We start from the raw sequence: 24,359 nt of genomic DNA on the forward strand, positions 1-24,359 counted from the left end.
GGTATAATCCTGACTTTACATTGAAAGTCAATGGGGGACGGATCCGTTTGAAATTGCACCATATTGTGTCAATGTCAAACGGATCAGTCCCCATTGACTTGCATTGTAAGTCTGGACGGATACATTTGGCTCCGCACGGCCAGGCGGACACGAAAACGCTGCAAGCTGCGTTCGGGTGTCCGCCTGCTGAGCGGAGCGGAGGCCAAACGGTGCCAAACTGATGCATTCTGAGCGGATCCGCATCCACTCAGAATGCATTGGGGCTGTACGGCTCCGTTCGGGGCCGCTTGTGAGAGCCTTCAAACGGAACTCACAAGCGGAGCCCCGAACGCTAGTGTGAAAGTAGCCTTATAAAGAGCGAAATATAAAGTTTTATAACCTGCTTCTCCTGTCAGCAATCTGCCCAAGGGGCGGCGTTTCATGTGAAAATGCGCCCAGCCAGCCTTCCCAACTGCCGTTTGAAGCCCCGCCCAGCTCATCAATATTCACTTCGCTGGGCGGCGGCTAGAACTCTCCCCAGTCCCGATCCTGCGCCTGCGCAATTCAATCCTCCGGGCTGCTCTGAACAGTGCATGGCTGAGGCTGCAGCTGCCTCGAAGACGCAGGCTGGTGTGTGGACGCAGGCGCGATCTAAGGGCACGGCGGGGCGCAGGCGCAGAAGATTGGGCATGAACGATGCCCGGAGGATTGAATTGCGCAGGCGCAGGATCGGGACTGGGGAGAGTTCTAGCCGCCGCCCAGCGAAGTGAATATTGATGAGCTGGGCGGGGCTTCAAACGGCAGTTGGGAAGGCTGGCTGGGCGCATTTTCACATGAAACGCCGCCCCTTGGGCAGATTGCTGACAGGAGAAGCAGGTTATAAAACTTTATATTTCGCTCTTTATAAGGTGGACAGGGGGGATACTTATATGCTTTTAAAAGACTGTATAAGACCTGTAATGTGATATATCTAACTATATATGCTGTTTTGGCCTGTCAGTGTCCCTTTAAATAGAATTATCTGCAAGGTATTTGTGAGTGAGTGACACCCTGTAACGGTATAAGTGGAGGCCTAGCCACTAGCCAGTGGCCACAATACAGTCTGTGTGGGCCTGACACACACTGGCTTGCAAATGTGATTAGATCACAGAAAAATATTAAATAGAATTTTTTTTATCTGAAAGGTATTTGAGTGAGTGACACCCTGTAACGGTATAAGTGGAGGCCTAGCCAGTGGCCACAATACAGTCTGTGTGAGCCTGACACACACGGGCTTGCAAATGTGATTATATCACAGAAAAATATTAAATATATATATTTTTTTATCTGTGAGGTATTTGAGTGAGTTACACCCTGTAACGGTATAAGTGGAGGCCTAGCCACTAGCCAATGGCCACAATACAGTCTGTGTGGGCCTGACACACACGGGCTTGCAAATGTGATTAGATCACAGAAAAATATTAAATATAATTTTTTTTTATCTGCGAGGTATTTGTGAGTGAGTGACACCCTGTAACGGTATAAGTGGAGGCCTAGCCAGTGGCCACAATACAGTCTGTGTGGGCCTGACACACACGGGCTTGCAAATGTGATTAGATCACAGAAAAATATTAAATATAATTTTTTTTTATCTGCGAGGTATTTGTGAGTGAGTGACACCCTGTAACGGTATAAGTGGAGGCCTAGCCAGTGGCCACAATACAGTCTGTGTGGGCCTGACACACACGGGCTTGCAAATGTGATTAGATCACAGAAAAATATTAAATAGAATTTTTTTTTATCTGCGAGGTATTTGTGAGTTACACCCTGTAACGGTATAAGTGGAGGCCTAGCCACTAGCCAGTGGCCACAATACAGTCTGTGTGGGCCTGACACACACGGGCTTGCAAATGTGATTATATCCCAGAAAAATATTAAATATAATTTTTTTTATCTGAAAGGTATTTGAGTGAGTGACACCCTGTAACGGTATAAGTGGAGGCCTAGCCAGTGGCCACAATACAGTCTGTGTGGGCCTGACACACACTGGCTTGCAACTGTGATTAGATCACAGAAAAAGATTAAATATAATTTTTTTTTATCTGCGAGGTATTTTCTGTCACACCCTGTATGAATGGTGTGCACACAGTACTGTCTGTGACTGAGCCTGCAGCCTCTCACACACGGGCAGGCAACTGCAATATATATATATATATATATATATATATAATGTGGTAAAAGAAGGCAGCACTCCAGATTGCAGTAAAAAAGTGGACGGTTTATTCACTCATCAGCTGATGAGTGAATAAACCGTCCACTTTTTTACTGCAATCTGGAGTGCTGCCTTCTTTTACCACATTATCTACATTTGGGATCTTGGTCGCAGGTCTCCTGGGAGGATTTTTTTGCACCCGTTCCTTTTTTGTGTGCTGCTTTCTTTCTTTTTCTTTTATATATATATATATATATATATATATATAAAAATAAAAAAAAAGCAGACTGATGACTGATGGGGTGCTGTCAGGACGCTGTCCTTACAGCAGATGAGTCTGTGGACACAGAACACTGCCCTAGCTAACGCTTTCTCTATTGAATCAGCAGCAGCAGCACTGTCCCTCCTCTCACTGAGAATGCAGATTCCGAATGAATCTAAAAATGATGCTGTCCAGGAGGTGGGAGGGTCTGCTGCTGATTGGCTGGACTGTGTCTGCTGACTGTGAGGTACAGGGTCAAAGTTTACTCAATGATGATGTATAGGGGGCGGACTGAACATCGCATATGTTCGCCCACCGCGGCGAACGCGAACAAGCTATGTTCGCCGGGAACTATTCGCCGGCGAACTATTCGGGCCATCACTAATATGCACTTGTGCTGTTTGGAGTTTAGTGTAGGTGCAGTGCGTCAGAATGGAGGAGGCTGAGTGATGTGCCGGGTCACATGACCCTTATGGACAGGACCTTCATGCGGACAGCACAGAAGATTTGCATAACAAGGGGACATGGCTTATGAAATATAGCAAATAGCACAGAATTTAAACAAAAACTATAATAGTAAGTGGCATATAGTCATCTTATATACACTTGGGTCTACAGGAGCCAGAAAGTGTCCAACCCCTTTAATATTCACCTTATGCATATACCCTTATTGTTTCTAAGTAGCAGTAGATGTTTTCTACATTAACAGAGAGAAACAATCTAAATAACAGAAAACAAAAAAGACATGAACAACATTTTAGATTTGCTGACTTTATAGATAATGTTAGTCAAAGGTGGAGCTCAAGTAACATCAGAAACCACTGTAGGCAGGACAGAAATCCACTGTCACTGTCAGCAGGACAAAAATCCACTGTCACTGTCAGCAGGACAGAAATCCACTGTCACTGTCAGCAGGACAGAAATCCACTGTCACTGTCAGCAGGACAGAAATCCACTGTCACTGTCAGCAGGACAGAAATCCACTGTCACTGTCAGCAGGACAGAAATCCACTGTCACTGTCAGCAGGACAGAAATCCACTGTCACTGTCAGCAGGACAGAAATCCACTGTCACTGTCAGCAGGACAGAAATCCTGCCAGATTTGCTTTGCCAGTCAAAAGTTAAGATTCCAGTCCTTCGGAAGAGAAAACCTTTCTATTTTTTGAAGATAGTAACATTTGAAGTTAACAAGGAGAAAATATCAGTTCACACAAGATCTATATATAGTAAAATGTCAGTAAAGCTCCATTTAACACATCAGTCATTCAATATCTTCACTTCACGCAAACATCTCCTCAGTCATGCACCTGTGTTCATTACATGAGAGAAATTAGTATCTCACCACAGGTTTCCACATTTTCATTTCACTCGTGTACAGTGAAAAGCACAAAACAGATAAGAACTGGGAGCTCACCCTTACATTTCATCTGAATAAAATCCAGCTGGTGAATAGCCTGCAGCAAGGGGTCGTTGTCCAGTGTGAGGTCAAATTCAGGAGAGACCTTTGGTTCCAGTGCTCCTTTCACCCACTGCTCCTGGGAGCTTTGAACGCGCTTTATCAAAGCATCTGAAATCTTTAGGAAAACAGCAGAAAAGCAGCAGAATAAGGCCTCTTTCACACGACCGTTTGGCTTTTTCAGTGTTTTGCAGTCCATTTTTCACGGATCCGTTGTTCCATTTTTTTTTCCGTTGTGTTTCTGTTCCGTTTTTCCGTTCGTCATATACAGTATACAGTAATTACATAGAAAAAATTGGGCTGGGCATAACATTTTCAATAGATGGTTCCACAAAAACGGAACGGATACCGAAGACATACGGATGCATTTCTGTATGTGTTCCAATTTGTTTGCGGACCCATTGACTTGAATGGAGCCACGGAACGTGATTTTCGGGCAATAATAGGACATGTTCTATCTTTCAATGGAACGGAAATACGGAAACGGAATGCATGTGGAGTACATTCCTTTTCTTTTGCGGAACCATCGAAATGAATGGTTCCGTATTAGGACCATATACGGAACGGAAAAAATGGCCCGTAAACGAAAAAAAGAAAAACGGTTGTGTGAAAGAGGCTTTAAACAAGGAATCATTTTCAAATCAGATATTCAGAAACATGTAATGAAGTTTTTCCGTTGGTGAAATAAACAGAAAGTGAATCTTCACTGATTTGCTCATCTCTACTGCATATTTACAAACTGACAGTGTAATAAACTTACCTGTCCGGGCCCCAACAGTGCGATCCTCGGCGCGGCCACTTCAGGAGAGACCCGCTACTGAGCTACACTCCTTGATGACTCGACCGCATCTTTAGTAACAGGATGCAGTGCTCTGTTTCTCCCTGCAGTGGACATGTGCTGGGAGAGATAGCTGCTCTATTACTGTGTACTAATGTTTCTGACTAATGTCAATGAACCTATCAGGTTCTGATCCAGAGACTCGGTACTCTATTAAAATCCCTTCCTGGCCATACACCATTGTCAGTGATAGCCTTGTTATGCTCACTAGCTAGGTTCCTTGTTCCCTGTTCCTGCATTTGCGTACTGATTCCTCTGTGCTTCTGGCCTCGGCTTGTCTTCTGACCACCCTCTGTCTCTCGTATGGTAGTTTGTAGCCAGTCTGGTTCTGACCCATTTCCGTACGTCTCTGCTTTGGTGTTTGTTTGTCTGTTGGTGTTTGTCCGTCTCTGCGATTATTTAGAGTAGGGACCATCGTCCAGTTGCAGTTCTGCCAAGTAGGGTTTATACTGCAAATAAGTAGGAAAAGCAGGATGTGTTCTAGGTTAGGGTACACTGTCCTTGTCTGTCCCTACGTACAGGCATTACAGACAGGTTGGAATTCACTAACCAATTTATACTGATTGATACTTTAGCATTAAAATGCACAAATTTTGGCGCACCTCACATTTGTTTTAAAATTAGCAACTTTTTGTTGTTTTGTGTTTCCCCCGCTGCTATTCAAAAGTAATGAGCAAAAGAGAGTGAGAATTAGTTGGAAGGCCATGGCCTCCACAGATTTACAAATTTAGCAGAACTTAAAGCAGAAATTGTCGCAAACTATGACACGAATCCACACCTGCTCACAGCAGGCATAGAATTTCTTATCTGGCGAAGGAACAGCAAAAATATGCTCCAAATTTATTAAGAGTGCAGCGAATAAATTTTTATACTATATATGACTGCCCAGTTCTTCGCTAGCACCTAACAACCTCAAGGGTGCGGACCCCAACCTTTACTTACTAAATTTATTAAGAGGCCTGTGCTTCTTAATAAATTTGGCACATTGCACTCTAGTGCACTGAAGTTTAAGACACGTGATTACTGAAGCCTGTCATTGGATGTGTAGTGTCCCACTAGGTGAATGTGGGCACTACACAAGGGTCAATTGGGCCACGTGGTACTCCTACTCCTGAGGGACAGGGGCAGTATATTTAACCGTCCATTGTAATGTAGTTTCTATATGTTTTTATATGTATTGTTCCCCTGTGATATGTACAGCAGGCCTATTAGGGTGTAGTTAGGCATCCTAGACACTAGAGGGAGATAGGGAGCCTCTAGTATAAATGTTCAGGCCCAGACAGGGAGGAGTTAGTCGGTAGTCAGGAGTCTGTGGAGACAGAAGTGAGAGGGCACCAGCCAGAGATATGCTGAGGGCCTCCTCCTGACATGCAGCTAGATGGTCCAGGCTTCTAGCTGCTACCAGGAGGCTAGTGAAGGATCGTAGCCTACCTGTGGATAATGAGCCTCAGTTATCTCAGAAGATTTACCCCATGAGAAGAGTTACCTCCTGGGAGAAAACCTGCAGTTCCCACAAGCTAAGCAGAGCCAGTGTTACCAGCTAGTACAAGTAAGCTGAAGGGCAGAAGAAGAAGTAGTAATGTAAAACAAGGATGAATACCTGAGGAAGATTGTTTACCAAGGATAAAAGCCAGCATTGAGGTATCCGGGCCTTGGGATAAAAACCAGACAGGGAGTTCTAAGGAACAGTGTACACTATTTCTGAAGAGAAGGTACAGCCTGATTCTGAGTGTGTTTTTGTTTACCCTCTGAGTATCTTGCAAGGAAACAGTTTACCTGCCATAATTGTGAAAGCCTGCTTGTGAAGTGTATCTGATATGTGGAACTGAATTGACATCCAACTGTATAAAGTTGAACTGTTTTCAGTAAAGCAAAGTTTGGTTCACCATACCATCTGTGTACCTGATTACTATGCCTCTTGCCGAGAAGGAAGTAAACAAGCTGAGGACCAGAAAATGGATACACAGGAGCCAACGTGCAAGACTCCGAGCGTGGGGCAGTCAAGTATGACTCTTTTCCTAGCAGGCTGCGGGCATCAGGGAAAAATTATTTATTCCTGGATAACACCTTTGATACTTTCCCTCCTTTTATGATCCACACCTGATTTTGGATTCAAAAATTGTATTAAAAACACTAAACCTGTGGCCGTAACCTAGGATAAATTAAACATTATTAACTTTAAACTATAATGAATGAGAAAAAAAATGTGCTTAATGTATAATCTGAACTAAAAATAACATATGTGGCATTATTGCAAGGTGTAAAATCCACAACAAATCTGAAACATAAAGCTACCAACACGCATTGCAAAAATATGCACCAAAACTACACAGAAATCTGTACTATTTTTTGCAGTTTTGGTATGTTTTTTTTCTGCTTATGTTAAGAAGCCATTGAAGTCTATGGTAAAAACCACTATACATAAGGAATCGCAATCGATTTTAAAATCCGCATGGCAGGTCAGTTTCTTCATGTAAGAAATATACAAAGTGTACATGAGATCTGGCAAATTTCATCCACTTTGCTTGAACTGTATCATGCTGTGGTTTTTCAGCACAACAATCCACACATAACCTGCATTGTGTGCAGTTATCCTAAAAGGTATGCTACTGAATGTGGTTTTGAAAAAAAATTAAAATTATAACTAGAATTCTACTGTAATTTACTCAGATTTTAATCACCAACAAATCTGCCACATCTTAAAGGGAATTTGTCACCAGCGACCTCCCTATCCAACTGTTTGCATAGACACATAGCTATGGTTCACCTGGTTAGAACACTGTTTTTCTTTAGGCTACATTCACACGTCAGTATTTTTCTATAATCCGATTTTCTGTCCGTTTTTTGCGGATCCGTTGTTCCTGAAAATGTTTCCGTATGTCATCTGTTTTTTGCGGATCCGCAAAAAACGGAAACATGTATAAATTTCAATAAGCAAATAAAGTTGTTTGGATTTCTTTAAAAAAAATAAAATAAAAATTAAAATGTAATTTCCAGGAACGGATTCCGTATAAAACGGATGACATACGGAATGACATCCGTATGTCATCCGTTTTTTGCGGATCCATTGACTTTGTATTGTACCAGGATCCGATTTTTCAGGAAAAGAATAGGACATGTTTTATATTTAAACGGACATGCGGAACGGAACAACGGAAACGGACAGCACACATTGTGCTGTCCGTTTTTTTCCAGGACCCATTGAAAATGAATGGGTCCAGATCTGGTCCAGATCTGTTCCAGAAAAAACGGAACAGATCAGAAAGATAAAACGGACGTGTGAATGGACCCTTAATCTGAGGCTCCTTTCCTGAATAATTATACTTTTTCCTAATATGCAAATTAGGCTTTTGGTGCAAAGAGGGCATCACCATTGCTTTTGTTGCACCCTTCCTCACTGATTTGACCCTGTCTGGCCCAATCAATCAAACTAGCCATGGAGAGGCTGGCCACAGAAATGAGTTGCATATTATGAAAAAGTTTTTATAACTTGGGAACGGAGCCTCAGATCAAGAAATGAAAAACAGATTTTTATCAGCTGATCCACAGCTACAGTCAGGTCCATAAATATTGGGACACAGACACAATTCTAACATTTTTGGCTCTATACACCACGACAATGGATTTGAAAAGAAACAAACAAGATGTGATTTAACCGCAGACTGTCAGCTTTAATTTGAGGGTATTTACATCGAAATCAGGTGAACGGTGTAGGAATTACAACAGTTTGCATAAATGCCTCCCACTTGTTAAGGGACCAAAAGTAATGGGACATAATAATCATGAATCAAACTTCCACTTTTTAATACTTGGTTGCAAATCCTTTGCAGTCAATTACAGCCTGAAGTCTGGAACGCATAGACATCACCAGGAGCTGGATTTCATCCCTGGTGATGCTCTGCCAGGCCTCTACTGCAACTGTCTTCAGTTCCTGCTTGTTCTTGGGGCATTCTCTCTTCAGTTTTGTCTTCAGCAAGTGAAATGCATGCCCAATCGGATTCAGGTCAGGTGATTGACTTGGCCATTGCATAACAGTCCACTTATTTCCCTTAAAAAACTCTTTGGTTGCTTTTGCAGTATGCTTTGGGTCATTGTCCATCTGCATTGTGAAGCGCCGTCCAATGAGTTCTGAAGCATTTGGCTGAATATTAGCAGATAATATTGCCCGAAACACTTCAGAATTCATCCTGCTGCTTTTGTCAGCAGTCACATCATCAATAAATACAGGAGAACCAGTTCCATTGGCAGCCATACATGCCCACACCATGACACTACCACCACTATGCTTCACTCATAAGGTGATATGCTTAGGATCATGAGCAGTTCCTTTCCTTCTCCATACTCTTCTCTTCCCAACACTCTGGTACAAGTTGATCTTGGTCTCATCTGTCCAAAGGATGTTGTTCAAGAACTGTGAAGGCTTTTTTAGATGTCGTTTGGCAAACTCTAATCTGGCCTTCCTGTTTTTGAGGCTCACCAATGGTTTACATCTTGTAGGGAACCCTCTGTATTCCCTCTGGTGAAGTATTTTCTTGATTGTTGACTTTGACACAAATACACCTACCTCCTGGAGAATGTTCTTGATCTGGCTAATTGTTGTGAAGGATGTTTTCTTCACCAGGGAAAGAATTCTTCGGTCATCCACCACAGTTGTTTTCTGTGGTCTTCCAGGTCTTTTGGTGTTGCTGAGCTCACCAATGCGTTCCTTCTTTTTAAGAATGTTCCAAACAGTTGTTTTGGCCACGCCTAATGTTTTTGCTACCTCTCTAAAGGGTTTGTTTTGTTTTTTCAGCCTAATGATGGCTTGCTTCACTGATAGTGACAGCTCTTTGGATCTCATCTTGAGAGTGGACAGCAACAGATTCCAAATGCAAATAACACACTTGAAATGATCTCTGGACCTTTTATCTGCTCATTGTAATTCGATAATGAGGGAATAACACACACCTGGCCATGGAACAGCTGAGAAGCCAATTGTCCCATTACTTTTGGTCCCTTAACAAGTGGGAGGCACATATGCAAACTGTTGTAATTCCTACACCGTTCACCTGATTTGGATGTAAATACCCTCAAATTAAAGCTGACAGTCTGCAGTTAAAGCACATCTTGTTAGTTTCATTTTAAATCCATTGTGGTTGTGTATAGAGCCAAAAATGTTAGAATTGTGTCGATGTCCTAATATTTATGGAGCTGACTGTATGTGTCTATGCAGACAGTGGGATTGGGAGGTCTCTGGTGACATATTTCTCAGAAATAAACTGTTCGCTCCTGATAATCAGAGAAGAATAAAGCTGCATTTGGATGCAACAATCATGTCCGCTGTATGGCTACAAGCGATTGTAATGCCCTGGAGCAGGGGTACTCTGGACATTTGTGGACATTTGCTTACATTTCTCCTATGCAAAGTTATAAACTTCTTACTTTATTTTACTTTAAAGGGTTAACTTGCACGGACTTATACTGTTTAATACTGTGTAACTGCATTTCATATGTTTGGTGTAATATATACCCTGTTCATTTGCACAGCACTGTGGGAAAGTTAATGGACAATGAGAGACTTTTGGGACTGGTAATTTTTCAAAGCTACTATAAGGCTTGAAGAAGAGCATGCTTTGGCAGGGAAAAGCGAGACGTTGGAGTGACGGACTGAACCGTCACTGTTGGTTATCACCAAAACCAGACAGCTGGAACCAGACAGCTTGACCTTTTGAATGTCAGGTCCTGATATGTTGTCATGTCTTAAAACCTGTTTTTGTCTGAAAAAGCTGCTGTGTCATTGCCACTGAGTATCATTGAAGCTCTAATGGAAGTCTATGAGAGACAGGACTTGTTTGTGCTGAGTTTCTTCACTTCACCCCTCCCACTAGAATGGTCTAGTTCTGCTAGAAATGGTATATAAGGAGAGCAGTCAGAGCCACCAGTGTTCTGCAGGTATTGAACTGTGTTTGGAGGGGGATACTCTGCCAGACTACCTGAGTGACCAGAAGATGATGCTGAGACAGGGATACTCTGCCACAGACACTGGGTTTCCAGCCTTTGGCCAGGGTACCAGCCTTCTGAGAGAGAGGAGATTGGAGAAATCCCACCTGTATTGTTTTGCACCTGACTTCCTCTAGTAAAGAAGCATGCTGGTTTACTACAGACCCTGACTCTCTGGACTTATTTCCCATTGGGGAGCACCATGCCTTACCATCCCTTCTGGAGAGCAGCTGTCACGGTTGTGTCTCGGTCCTGGTGTAGTTTGCCGTGACACGTCTGCTGTGCATGCAGTAGCCTGGGGCAACATGTTGTTTCTGCATGTGTGTGCACTGCTCCTGTTTCCTGGTCTCTCCCCAGTCTGGTGGTTATGGGGTTAAGATGTGGATCTAGGTGTGTTCTGGGTGTGGCCTCATGGCTCTACTTATTCTGGTGCTGTGAGCCTGAGGTCATTGGTTTTCCTGCCTTTGTTGGTGATGGAGCTTTTCTCCTGTCTGGATATTCCATCTGTCCAGTGTGAGGGCCACCTAGTTAGACATCAATGTCTCTCCTATTTCTTCCTCGTGTTTCTATGTCCTTTACCCATCCTCACCTGTTTTGTTTGGTGTGGTTTATGTTCTGGGTGTGTTATGTCTAGTTTGGTGTTCCATGTCTGTTCTATTTGGTGTTTGTAGTCCAGCATGGTTGCTAGACATTTTCCGTGTCTGTCTGGGCCTTCGGTGAGAGGGTTCCTTGGTTCCCCGGAGGGGGAACTACAAGTCAGTGAGCAGCTCTGCCTGGTGCCGCCATGCATCTTGTTCGCATGGGGGTCCAGGTAGTTTTTGGTGTTGGTGTTCCACCCTGTTGCTGCGGCAGGTAAGTGCTTGTTGTTCCGGTTTGTTGTTGTATCACTGGGTTCTTACCTGCCGATCCCATTGCTGTTCACTGTCTTCCCCTATCTTTGCTGCTAGGCCTGTGGAGACTCCTGTTCATCCGTGTTATAGAAACATAGAAACATAGAATGTGTCGCAGATAAGAACCATTTGGCCCATCTAGTCGGCCCAATATACTGAGTACTATGGATAGCCCCTGGCCCCATCTTATATGAAGGATGGCCTTATGCCTATCCCATGCATGCTTAAACTCCTTCACTGTATTTGCAGCTACCACTTCTGCAGGTAGGCTATTCCATGCATCCACTACTCTCTCAGTAAAGTAATACTTCCTGATATTACTTTTAAACCTTTGCCCCTCTAATTTAAAACTATGTCCTCTTGTAGCAGTTTTTCTTCTTTTAAATATTCTCTCCTCTTTTACCTTGTGGATTCCCTTTATGTATTTAAAAGTTTCTATCATATCCCCTCTGTCTCGTCTTTCTTCCAAGCTATACATGTTAAGGTCCTTTAATCTTTCCTGGTAAGTTTTATCCTGCAATCCATGTACCAGTTTAGTAGCTCTTCTCTGAACTCTCTCCAAAGTATCAATATCCTTCTAGAGATATGGTCTCCAGTACTGAGCACAATACTCCAAATGAGGTCTCACTAGTGCTCTGTAGAGCGGCATGAGCACCTCCCTCTTTCTACTGGTAATTCCTCTCCCTATACACCCAAGCATTCTGCTAGCATTTCCTGCTGCTCTATGACATTGTCTGCCTACCTTTAAGTCTTCTGAAATAATGACCCCTAAATCCTTTTCCTCAGATACTGAGGTTAGGACTGTATCACTGATTTTATATTCTGCTCTTGGGTTTTTACGCCCCAGGTGCATTATCTTGCACTTATCAACATTAAATTTTAGTTGCCAGATTTTTGACCATTCCTCTAGTTTTCCTAAATCCTTTTCCATTTGGTGTATCCCTCCAGGAACATCAACCCTGTTACAAATCTTTGTGTCATCAGCAAAAAGACACACCTTACCATCGAGGCCTTCTGCAATTTCGCTGATAAAGGTATTAAACAATATGGGTCCCAGAACAGATCCCTGAGGTACCCCACTGGTAACAAGACCTTGGTCTGAATATACTCCATTGACTACAACCCTCTGTTGCCTGTTCCTCAGCCACTGCCTAATACATTCAACAATATGGGAGTCCAAGCCCAAAGACTGCAATTTATTGATAAGCCTTCTGTGTGGGACAGTATCAAAAGCCTTACTGAAGTCTAGATAAGCGATGTCTACTGCACCTCCTCCATCTATTATTTTAGTCACCCAATAAAAAAAAATCAATAAGATTAGTTTGACATGAACTCCCTGAAGTAAACCCATGCTGTTTTTCATCTTTCAATCCATGGGATTTTAGATGTTCCACAATCCTCTCCTTAAGTATGGTTTCCATTAATTTCCCCACTATTGATGTCAGGCTTACTGGCCTATAGTTGCCCGATTCCTCCCTACTACCTTTCTTGTGAATGGGCACAACATTTGCTCATTTCCAATCTTCTGGGACGACTCCTGTTGCCAGTGATTGGTTAAATAAATCTGTTAATGGTTTTGCTAGTTCACCGCTGAGCTCTTTTAATAGCTTTGGGTGTATCCCATCAGGCCCCTGTGACTTATTTGTATTGATTTTAGACAGCTGACTTAGAACATCTTCCTCTGTAAAGACACATGCATCAAAAGATTCATTAGTCTTCTTTTCTAACTGAGGTCCTTTTCCTTCATTTTCCTTTGTAAAGACTGAACAGAAGTATTCATTGAGGCAGTCAGCTAGTTCTTTATCTTCTTCCATATACCTTCCTTCTTTTGTTTTTAATCTTGTAATTCCTTGTTTTAGTTTCCTTTTTTCATTTATGTATCTGAAGAATGCCTTATCGCCTTTTTTCCCTGACTGAGCTAATTTCTCTTCTGCCTGTGCTTTAGAAGCTCTTATAACTTGTTTGGCCTCTCTCTGCCTAATCTTATAAATTTGCCTGTCATCCTCTTTCTTTTATAATTCCTAAATGCTATCTTTTTGTTTTTAATTATTTTGGCCACTTCTGCTGAGTACCACAGTGGTCTCTTCCTTTTTTTGCTTTTACTGACAAGCCTAATGCAATTTTCTGTTGCCTTCAATAGTGCCTCTTTTAAGTAGTCCCACTTCTCCTGGACTCCAATGAAACTGTTCCAATCTGATAGGGACTCGTATACCACTAATCTAATTTTAGAAAAGTCAGTTTTTCTAAAATCTAAAACTTTTGTTTTTGTGTGGTGTGACTCAGTCACTGTACTTATAGTAAACCACACTGACTGGTGATCACTAGATCCCAAGCTTTCCCCTACAGTAATATCATATACCAAATTCCCATTTGTGAATACTAAATCTAAAATGGCCTCCTTCCGGGTTGGCTCCTCAACTACTTGCTGTAGAGATAATCCCCGTAGGGAATTTAGAATATCTGTACTCCTGGCAGAACTAGCCATTTTGGTTTTCCAGTTTACATCTGGAAGATTAAAGTCTCCCATAATGATAACTTCCCCCTTCAATGTCATTTTAGCTATTTCCTCAACTAGTAGATCATCTAATTCTTTGACTTGACTAGGTGGTCTATATATCACACCTACACGAGTTACCTTATGATTATCAAGCTGCAAGGTAACCCAAACTGACCCTAAATTGTTCTCGCTAACTTGTATCAAATTAGATTTTATGCTGTCTTTCACATACAGGGCCACCCCTCCCCCTTCTTGCCTTCTCTGTCTTTCCTGTATAGAGAGAACCCTGGTATTGATATATCCCAGTCATTACTCCCCTTGAACCACATCTGAGTAACAGCCACTACATCTATATTCTCAGATGCCATTATAGCCTCAAGTTCATTGATCTTATTCTCTAAACTGCGAGCATTTGTAGATAAGAATCTGAGCTTGTCATTTCTTAACCTTTGTGCTACTGGCGTCTTCTGGCATTGTTCCGGGGGGCAGTCGGACTGCTGGATTATCACTCTTTTGCCCCCCTTTCCTAGTTTAAATGCTCCTTAGCAAATACTTGGAACTGTTCACCGAGGACATTCGTTCCTTTGAGAGAAAGATGCAAACCATCTTTCTTGTACAGTTCTTTTCCATTCCAACAAGAGCTAACATGAGACACAAAGCCAAACCCTTGGTTCCGACACCCTTCACCAAGCCATACATTGAATTCCTTAATGCGCATCTTCCTGTCATGCTGAACGTTATGCACAGGCAAAACTGCAGAGAATGAAACAGTTGATGCAACCTCCCGTATATCCTTTCCAAGTGTGTGAAAAGCTTCTTTCACCTTTGAAACCTCATTGCAAGCCAGATCGTTTGTCCCAAGATGGACAATAACATCCACTTCCCTTTCCTGCTTTGCTTGATTAACAATATTAAGGATCCGTCATCTATCCCTGCTAGCGGTAGCACCAGGGAGACACACCATTCTCCTCAAACTTCACACCATTCTCCTCAAACTTCACACCTCTTATGATGGAATCGCCCACCAACAGCTTCTTACTATCAGTCCTCACCTTCTCCTTTTTGTCTTTGGCTGCAGTCTTGCATACTTTAGGCATGGGAGATGATTGTTTCTCACCCACTGTGCTTGAGCCATCCGCCATGTTGCTCTTGCACTCTGAAAGTGCTGCAAATGAATTATGGAGAGCCACAGACTGTGGGACATGTCTCCTATCCATAACTCTGGAGGAGGAACAGGTCGTCTCTAGTTCCTGACCTTAATTTCCAGGGATCTTTAGGGTTAGTAGGGCCCGAGGTTACTGTGTTTGAGCCCTCCTACCATCTGGGTTCGCTCATACAAGTCAGGGTGAGGTTTAGGGATGCAGTAGGAGTTTCCCTGCTCCCATTCCCAGGTGTCCTGGCCTAGTCTCTATTCTCGCTTCCCATCAGTGTTCGGTGCATCGTGACAGCAGCAACATCTGACACCTCGACTGTGTCCAGGTCACCAAGCATTTAGCATTGGGGCCACCCCAAACTTGGCCACTGCATGATCACTGCTGTGTTTGCTTGTACCCATACAGATTTATTGTTTCTGGGCAGAAGATTGATGTTTATGTAGCACAATCTCCTTCCCAGAAATGATGAATCAAATATAATGCTTTTACCTGATGAATGAGCATTTGGTAGCTCATCGGGTGATCAGCGATATCTTTACCTGGCAACTTATCGGGAACAAGCACCCCTACAAATGTTCAATCATCCTATGTAAAGGGACCTTTACACAACACAACAAGTGTTTAGTTTTATCTTGTCAACTAGTCTTAAGTTGCTTCAAAAAAATTAATTGGATTGACAGAATCAATCCACTTGGCCTCCATTGTCTTACAAATCCTTGGCTTTATTTCAAACAGTATGACCTGACTTGCCCTAATTGTGTGTCTCAGGCTTATGAAATTGAGATGATGTAATGAACCTGATACATAAGACAATGTTCACATCAGCATTTGAGGCTTTGTTAGGAGCTTCTGTCGCATGCAGCATGCTAAGCTATTTTGTCTGGTAAAATGCCAGGTTCCATGAAGGAACCCGAGTCAATGGGCCCATGGGGCACCATTTGTACCAGTAATTTGACAGATCCGGCATCCCCATTATTTTTGTTGTTCTGCTCCTATACGCAGAACATAAGAATTATCACTGCAGATGTGAAAGGAACCTAATCTATTTAGGTTGTTCCACAAGACAACGTATCCCTTAACCCCAGGATAGGGTATAAGCGTCCAATTGGTGGGGGTCAGAGTGGTTGGACCTCTGCCGATCATTTGAATAGGGGCCCAAGCTTCCCATTTGAAAAGGGAAGGAGACACACATTTGTGTCTGCTGATCCATCCAGCTCCATGGGACATGTGAAAATAGCTGAATACAAGCGATTGGCTATCTCCAGGAGCCCCATAGCGCTAAATGTGGTGTCAGTGTACCCGTGTGACCACAGCTCCATTCAAACGGGAAGCACAGGCCTCAGTTCTTGTGATCTTGGGATGAAGCCCAAGCAGCCGGACTCACACCATCAGACACTTGTCACCTATCCAGGAACCCATTTAATATCTCTGCAGCTACATCTCAGTGTTATTCTTTAATTCAGTGCATGAGGTCTCGTCTCGTCTTGTCTATTACAATCATTTGGAGCATTGCAACAAGTCCCTGAAGTCCTTATCCTGAATTCCTATACTTAATACAGGAGCAAGAGAATAGATTCTACTTGGCATGCAGTACAGACTCTGCAGAGATGATGAACCAGCCAAGGAACTGATGGAAGAAGATGATGAGATCATACAATTAAATGAGATCATACAACTAGAGAGAAAACTGAAAGCCAGCAGAATATTAAAGGAATGACTGGATATGTCTTCAACATAAATTGACAAGATGCAGTGCAAGGTGAGTAAAGTAATAAAATGATTGGCTCATACCCCAGAAGAGTATTCATATGATTGAATATAATTAGAATAATATCAGTAGGATCTGCCAACATTCTAATGTGTATTAGGGAGTTCAGACTGTCCCCTGATGGTAAGTGTCGGAAATGAGGATCTCGGGGGTACCGATTCTCCTTGCAGAGAATACTAGCTGGTGTAAGGAGTCTTACTTGAACAATGCTCCTTTGGAAAAGGTATGCAAATCAGCTCTCTTTCAGAAGAAAAACTGTCTCTCTAGTGCCACCTATTGGATGTTATTAACCAGTGCATCAATATCCAACCATTAAAGGGTTTCTGTCACCACACTTTTCACTATTAAACAGGCTGACATTATACATGTGCAAATATTCACCTGAATTTAACTCTGCTATTACATTTTTTCAGTGTGCCCCCGTTTTTGTGCAATTATAACTTTTATTATATGCTAATTAGCCTCTAGGAGTAGGGGGGGGGGGGGCGTTGCACCTGCTCCTAGAGGCTCCGTTCGCCCACCTCTTTCCACTCCCTTCTGCTCTTGATTGACAGGGCCAGGCCAGCGTTGGTCTCCTCGCACCTGCGCCGTCCTGTTCAATTTTCGGCGCAGGCGCAGTGAGGGAAGGACACTCACCGTCTGCCGGCTTCCTCACTGCAACATATTTGGCGCAGGCGCAGTGAGGATGCCGGCGAGCGTCCTTCCCTCACTGTGCCGGCGCCGAATACTGAACGGGACAGCGCAGGCGCGAGATTTCCCCGACAGTGCTAAATTTGAGTCAATATATACTTTTCCTTTATTCATAAAAAAAATACCAAATTTGAATTTCTCTACTTTTAAGACCGATAGTAATGCCTCATAAAATAGTTATCAGTCATCATTCCCGGTATGTCTGCTTTATGTTGGCATCATTTTGTAAATGTCATTTTATTTTTTTAGGACGTTAGAAGGCTTAGAAGTTTAGAAGCCATTTTTCAAATTTTCAACACAATTTGCAAAACCATTTTTTTAAGCACCAATTCAGTTATAAAGTGATTTTGAGGGGATTACATAACGGAAACCACCCATAAATGACCCCATTTTAGAAACTACACCCCTCAAATTATTAACCCTTTAGGTGTTCCACAAGAATTAAAGGAAAATGGAGGCGAAATTTCATTTATTATGCAGATTTTTCATGTTAATCCATTTTTTCTTGCAACATAGCAAGGGTCAACAGCAAACTAAACCTCAATATACATTACTCGGATTCTGCAGTTTACAGAAATACCCCATATGTGGTGGTAAACTGCTCTATGGGCATGTGGCAGTGGTCAGAAGGAAAGGAGCGCCATATGGATTTTGGAGGCAGATTTTGCTAGAATGGTTTTTGGCCACCATTTTGTATTTGAAGAGACCCTGACGTGCCCCTACAGTGGAAACCCTCAAAAAGTGACCCCATTTTGGAAACTGCACCCTTCAAAGAATATATTAAGGGGGGTACTGAGCACTTTGACCCCCTAAGCGTTTTACGGAATTTGAAAACACTTGGCTGTGAAAATGAAGTTTTATTTCTTCCAATAAAATGTTGCTTTAGCCCCAAATTTTTCATTTTCACAAGGGGAAACAGGAGAAAAAGCACCCCATAATTTGTTACCCATTTTCTCTTGAATACGGCAACACTCCATATGTGGTAGTAAACTGCTGTGGGGGCACATGGCAGGACTTAGAACTGAGGGAGTGCCATATGGCTTTTGCAGCGGAGATTTTGATGGATTTGTTTATGGGCGCCATTGGTTTTTATTATTTGAGTGATTGTCTTATGTGGGGGCTAATTTTTTGCAGGATGAGGTGACCATTTTACGGTACATAAGAATTTTTGATCGCTTGGTATTACACTTTTTATGAGGCAAGGTGAAAAAAAGGCAGTTTTGGCAAAGGTTTTACTTTTATTTTTACAGTATTCACCTGAGGGGGAATATAATGTGATTTTTTTTTTATAGAGCAGGTTGTTACGGATGCGGCGATACCCAATATGTCTATTATTTTTATTTTTGTTAAGTTTTACATAGTAAATGCATTTTTGAACAAAATGAAATGTTGTTTTTCCAGGACATCCCTCCATGACAGCACCCACTGGAGGATGTGCTATTGGTCTCTGCAGGGACAGGAAGTGAGAGAGATTAAAAGGCCCCTCCCCACCCCCACTCTCCAGTGTTCTTCCTGTCCCTACGGGGATAGGAGCAGAGAGGAGTCCCTGCTCGGCAATGAAGAGAGAAGATGTTTTCAGGAAAGAGGCTGAGGCTGGGTTGGGGGTTATGCCTCTTCTCTCAGCTTTTTAGAAGGCTGGATACAAAGCACCTTCTACTGTCTGCATCACCACAGTATCGGGAATGCTGATGCCGCTTCTCCTGTGGGAGCTCTGGGCTCAGCTGTGACTCCTTCACTCCCCTGTAAGCGTGGCCCGGTGCATGATTGCCAATCATACCGCGTGACGCCGGAAGAAGATGGCAGCGTATATCATTGCATGCTGTAGGCCTTGGTAATCTGAGGCCTCTCATGGGGGTTGACTCTTCCTTGAAATGAGTCCCCCGGGAAGAGGAGGCGAAGCGGTGCAGTGGCGGAGGGGGGCAGACCAAATGGGGTAAGTCCATTTAAGGGATGATGGCTGAAGGGTCAGTTGTACATCATGGAGGTCCAGGTATCTGGAAAGCAGGAGGCTAGTACAGATCCCCCCGTCCAGGGTCATGTAAGTTACACTCCCTGCCCTATTTGTCTGTTAATATAGAGAGTTCTATATGAATCTCTCTCTCTCTTCCTCCTTAGGCTGAGAAAGAGACAGGACACAAGTCCCACAGAGATTAAAAAAAGAAATACCAAAAATGTGTGACATGTCCTAAAAGACTACTGGAGTCGCATAAGAAATCTCTGTGCCCAGACTGCCTTTCTAAAATTCTTAAAGAGGAACAACCTTCCTTTATGTCAGAATTGAGGGCTATAATAAGAGAAGTCCAGGTGGCGGGATCAAATCAAGTCCCTACCCCTGTCCCCTCTCCACACCCTCCAAGAGATTCAGGGTTCAGATGATTCTGATTCTGATTCTGAGGATTTATATTACTCAGAAGAAATGGAGGAAGATAATCAACATCTCCCTTCCTCTCTTACAGATGAACCAGGAAGGTACGTTTTTTCTAGGGAGGACTTAGATCCCCTCCTAACAGCGATAAGACAGACTATGGCGGTGGAAGAGGAGGAGCAGGCCCAAACCAGAGCAAAAAAGAAGAAGCTTTTCCCAGTGAATTTAATTCTGAAGGAAATAATAAAGGACGAATGGGAAGAAGCAGAAAATAAACTATATGTACCGCGTGAATTTAAAAGCAGACTGCTATTTGATCTGGAAGAGACAAAATTATGGGAAGAGATCCCTAAAGTCAATATTATTAAAGAAAGCATGGGAGTCTTCGGCTGTGTCCTATCACAATAATATTGCTGCCACATCTGTGGCCAGAGCAATGATTCTGTGGCTCGAACAACTGGATAATCATCTCAAACTAAAAACTTCTAGGGAAGAAATGTTGGAGGTATTCCAGCTGATTTGTCACAGGCGGGGCTGTCCAAAAATAGACCTCTTTGCATCAAAAGAAAATTCACTAAATCCAAGAGACAATCCGATGAGAATAGATGCTTTAGCTCAGGAGTGGATTTTGGATCTGGGTGTCACCGACAGCTTTCTGAGAAGGTCTGACAGACGTCCTTCTCTACTTCTTGCATGATGTTCTTTGTTTTGGTTTCACTTTCTCATCTCATTTTCTTCTCCCAGGTGTCACCTATTTAGACTAATCCTCTTTCCTTTATATTCCCTCCCATACTGCCTCACTTTGCGGTATATACTACTTCCTGGATTGAAGTGATCACTGCTGGAGACTTCTGTTACTGCTTGTTCAGATAAGTCCTTTCTTGTATTGTGTTTCTTTGCTGGCTTGATTCTAGGTGACCCTGACTCCCTCCGTATTAAGTGCAGGGAGCCGGTGGTCGTGTCCCCTCACTATTATAGGGTTTTCAGGTGTCACACAGTCTAGGTACGAGGGCATGCAATCGTCTACCTCTGAGACCCTTTGTATGTGCTTAGCAGTCAGGGTGAGCTCTTAGGGTTTTACAGGGGTCACCGTTATGCTCCTTAGTTTGGGGTCAAGCCAGTCAGATGTTTATCCATAACTTCCAGCTATCTGCTATATCATCCGTGACACTGGGATATGCATTCCCACCTTTACCACTGATTTCTGCGGTCTTAAAAAAATTAAGAGCGAGTTCAACAACTCTAATCTTGATAGCACCAGCCTGGCCCAAGACATGCTGGTTTCCAATTCTGAAGGAGATGTCTATTGCGCATCCAATATCCCTTCCAAAGAGACAAGATTTTCTTCTACAAGGTCCTCTAAGAAATCCGGATCTCGAGAAGTTGAATTTGACAGCCTGGATCCTGAGAGGCCGACACTAAAAAAGAAAGGCCTCTCAGACAAGGTAATATCGACATTACAGAATTGTCGCAAACCTGTAATTTCAGCCATATATAACAAAATATGGAAGAAGTTTACTTGCTGGTTGTCTCTTACTCATCCAGATAACGCTTCACCTTCAATAGGTTGCATTCTGGATTTTCTTCAGATGGGTTTTGATATGGGACTAAAACCCAGTACCCTAAAAGTCCAGATTTCTGCAATAGGTTGTTTTCTAGACACCCCGTAGGCAGATCATAGATGGATAAAAAGGTTTGGAAGGGCAGTGTCCAGGATGAGACCTACATTTAGACAGACGATTCTTGCTTGGGATTTAAACATAGTCTTAAATGGCCTTTGTAGTCCCCCTTTTGAACCAATAGTTCAAATATCGGATACATTTTTGTCCCTCAAAGCTGTGTTCTTGGTGGCAATAACTATGGCTCGTAGAATAGGGGAGATTCAAGCCCTTTCAATGATGGAACCATATTTAAAGATTCTAGATGATCGTATAATACTGAAGCTGGATCCGTCCTTTCTACCTAAGGTAATTTCGCCCTTTCATAGGGAACAGGAAATAATGCTTCCCTCCTTTTGTGCCTCCCAAAAAGGTACAGGAGGAACGGTTCCATTGTCTGGATGTTAGAAGAACAATTCTGGCTTACCTTCAAAGGACAAAACCCTGAAGACAATTGACTAATCTTTTCATCCAGTTCGGTGGGAGAAAAAGAGACAACAAGACTCAAAACAGAGCTTAGCACGATGGATAAAAGAGACTATCAGAGAAACCTATAGGTTCCAGGATATAGTCTGTAGTGTTGAGCGCGAATATTCGAATAGCGAATTTTAATCGCGAATTCACTTCGAGAATTCGCAAATATTTAGAATATAGCACTGTATATTCGGAAAAACAAATTTTCGGTAGTTTTTAGTTTTTTTTAACACAGTACACATCAGGTGATAATCCCTCCCTTCTTCTAGCTTGTGGGCCAATGAGAAGGCTTTGTCACAGCTTAGCAACATCCCTAGCAACCAATAGAAAAGTTGCCTACCCCTTACTATTGCTGAAAATTAGCAAGCGCAAATATATTGGAGTACTCTATATGCATATAAAGCTATTCTAATGTTCTGCCGTGCCAACCATTTTCTCCAGTTTCAGGAAACTCCAGTTTCAAGAATATAATCTCGAATTCTCGAGTATATGACGAATATTCTGCAAAATATTCACAAAATATCACGAATTCGAATATTGCCCCTGCCTCTCATCACTAATAGTCTGCCCTTTAACTATAAGAGCCCACTCAACCAGAGCCATAGCAGCAATGTGGGCAGAGAAAGCAGAGGCCTCGGTTGATCAAATTTGCAAGGCAGCTACGTGGTCTAGTTTCCTGACTTTTGCTAAACACTACAGGCTAGATGCTCTGGCCAACCAAGACCTGGCATTCGGACGAAAGGTCCTCCAGGCAATGGCCCCACCCTAGTTTCTGTCTAAGTTGGTAGTTCTCCAGTGGGTGCTGTCATGGAGGGACGTCCTGGAAACTATGATTTAGTCTTACCGGTAAATGGTTTTCCAGGAGTCCGACATGACAGCACCCTGTTTTACCCCCCCCCCCTTTTTTCTTTGTTTGGTTGATCTGACTTTATGTATCAATGTGATGTTTAAACATTGTGAGTGCAAATAAATAAGTTAGATCCTATCCGGTGTAGTAATTTGGAAAACACTGGAGAGTGGCTGTGGGAAGGGGCCTTTTAATCTCTCTCGCTTCCTGTCTTTACAGAGACCAATAGGACATCCTCCAGTGGGTGCTGTCCTGTCGGACTCCTGGAAAACCATTTACCGGTAAGACTAAATCTTGTTTTTGTGTTGCCAATTTCTGAGAGCCATATTTTTTTAAAAATTTTGAGTGATTGTCTTAGGTAGGGTCTCATTTCTTTCGGGATGAGATGATGGTTTGATTGGTACTATTTTGGGCTAAACACGCCTGTTTGATCGCTTGGTATTACACTGACGGAATTTGACCAAAACACTTTTTTTTTTTTTTTTTCTGCATTCACCTGACAGGGTGGATCATGTGATATTTTTATAGAGCCAGTCGATACGGACACAGCAATACCTAATATGTATACTTTTCTTTTTTTCCTTTTTAATTTTTTTTTACAATTTTTATTACTTAATTATGGGAAAAGAACGCTATTTTTTTTTTTACTTGAAACTTTTTTTATTTTTATTATGCAAAACTTTATTTTAACTTTTTTTTTAAATTATTATTATTTTTTCCCCCACAACTTTTGGGGGTCTGATCCCGTGTACAATGCATTATAATACTTCAATATACAGTGTGTAATATACTTACAGCCTGCCTGCCTGCCTGTGAGATCCAGGGGGCTGGATCTCACAGGCTTACATGGAAGGCAGCCCCGATGCCTAAGGAAGGCCTCAGGCTGCCTTCCATGCCATCGGGTCCCCGTCACAGCAGCGTGGGGACCCGATAGGGAAGGGGAGGGAGCTTCCTCCCTCCACACACCCCGCAGATGCCGCAGTCAGCGCTGACCGCAGCATAGTGAGGGTTAATGCGCCGGCATCTGTGTTTTCACCAATGCCGGCGCATACAGGAGGGGTTCGGCTAACGGGAACAGCCGGTCCCCTGCAGCTGCTTGGGCGGGCGCAGCTCCTACACCCACCCGATCAGCGTGCCATAATACTTCCCGCAGCGCCGTACTATTACGGCGCTGGTCGGGAAGGGGTTAAGACATATAGATAAGGTCTCATGCACACAAATGCATTTTCTTTCCGTGTCTGTTCCGTTTTTTTGCGGACCGTATATGGAACCATTCATTTCAATGGGTCCGCAAAAAACAAACCAGAAGTT

At 42.9% G+C, this 24,359-nt stretch overlaps 1 protein-coding gene across 1 annotated transcript in view; it reads right to left on the bottom strand.

Moving 5' to 3' along the window:
• TRIM67 (tripartite motif containing 67) overlaps nt 1–24,359 on the bottom strand; it is a 233,945-nt gene that overhangs the window by 52,875 nt on the left and 156,711 nt on the right. Inside the window, exon 5 of the mRNA XM_040430107.1 lies at nt 3,847–4,006. Within this exon, the coding sequence (XP_040286041.1) occupies nt 3,847–4,006 (160 nt within the window). The remainder of the gene's footprint in view (nt 1–3,846; nt 4,007–24,359) is intronic.

The sequence above is a fragment of the Bufo bufo genome, chromosome 4 (assembly GCF_905171765.1).
Source record: "Bufo bufo chromosome 4, aBufBuf1.1, whole genome shotgun sequence".
Classification (NCBI taxonomy): domain Eukaryota; kingdom Metazoa; phylum Chordata; class Amphibia; order Anura; family Bufonidae; genus Bufo; species Bufo bufo.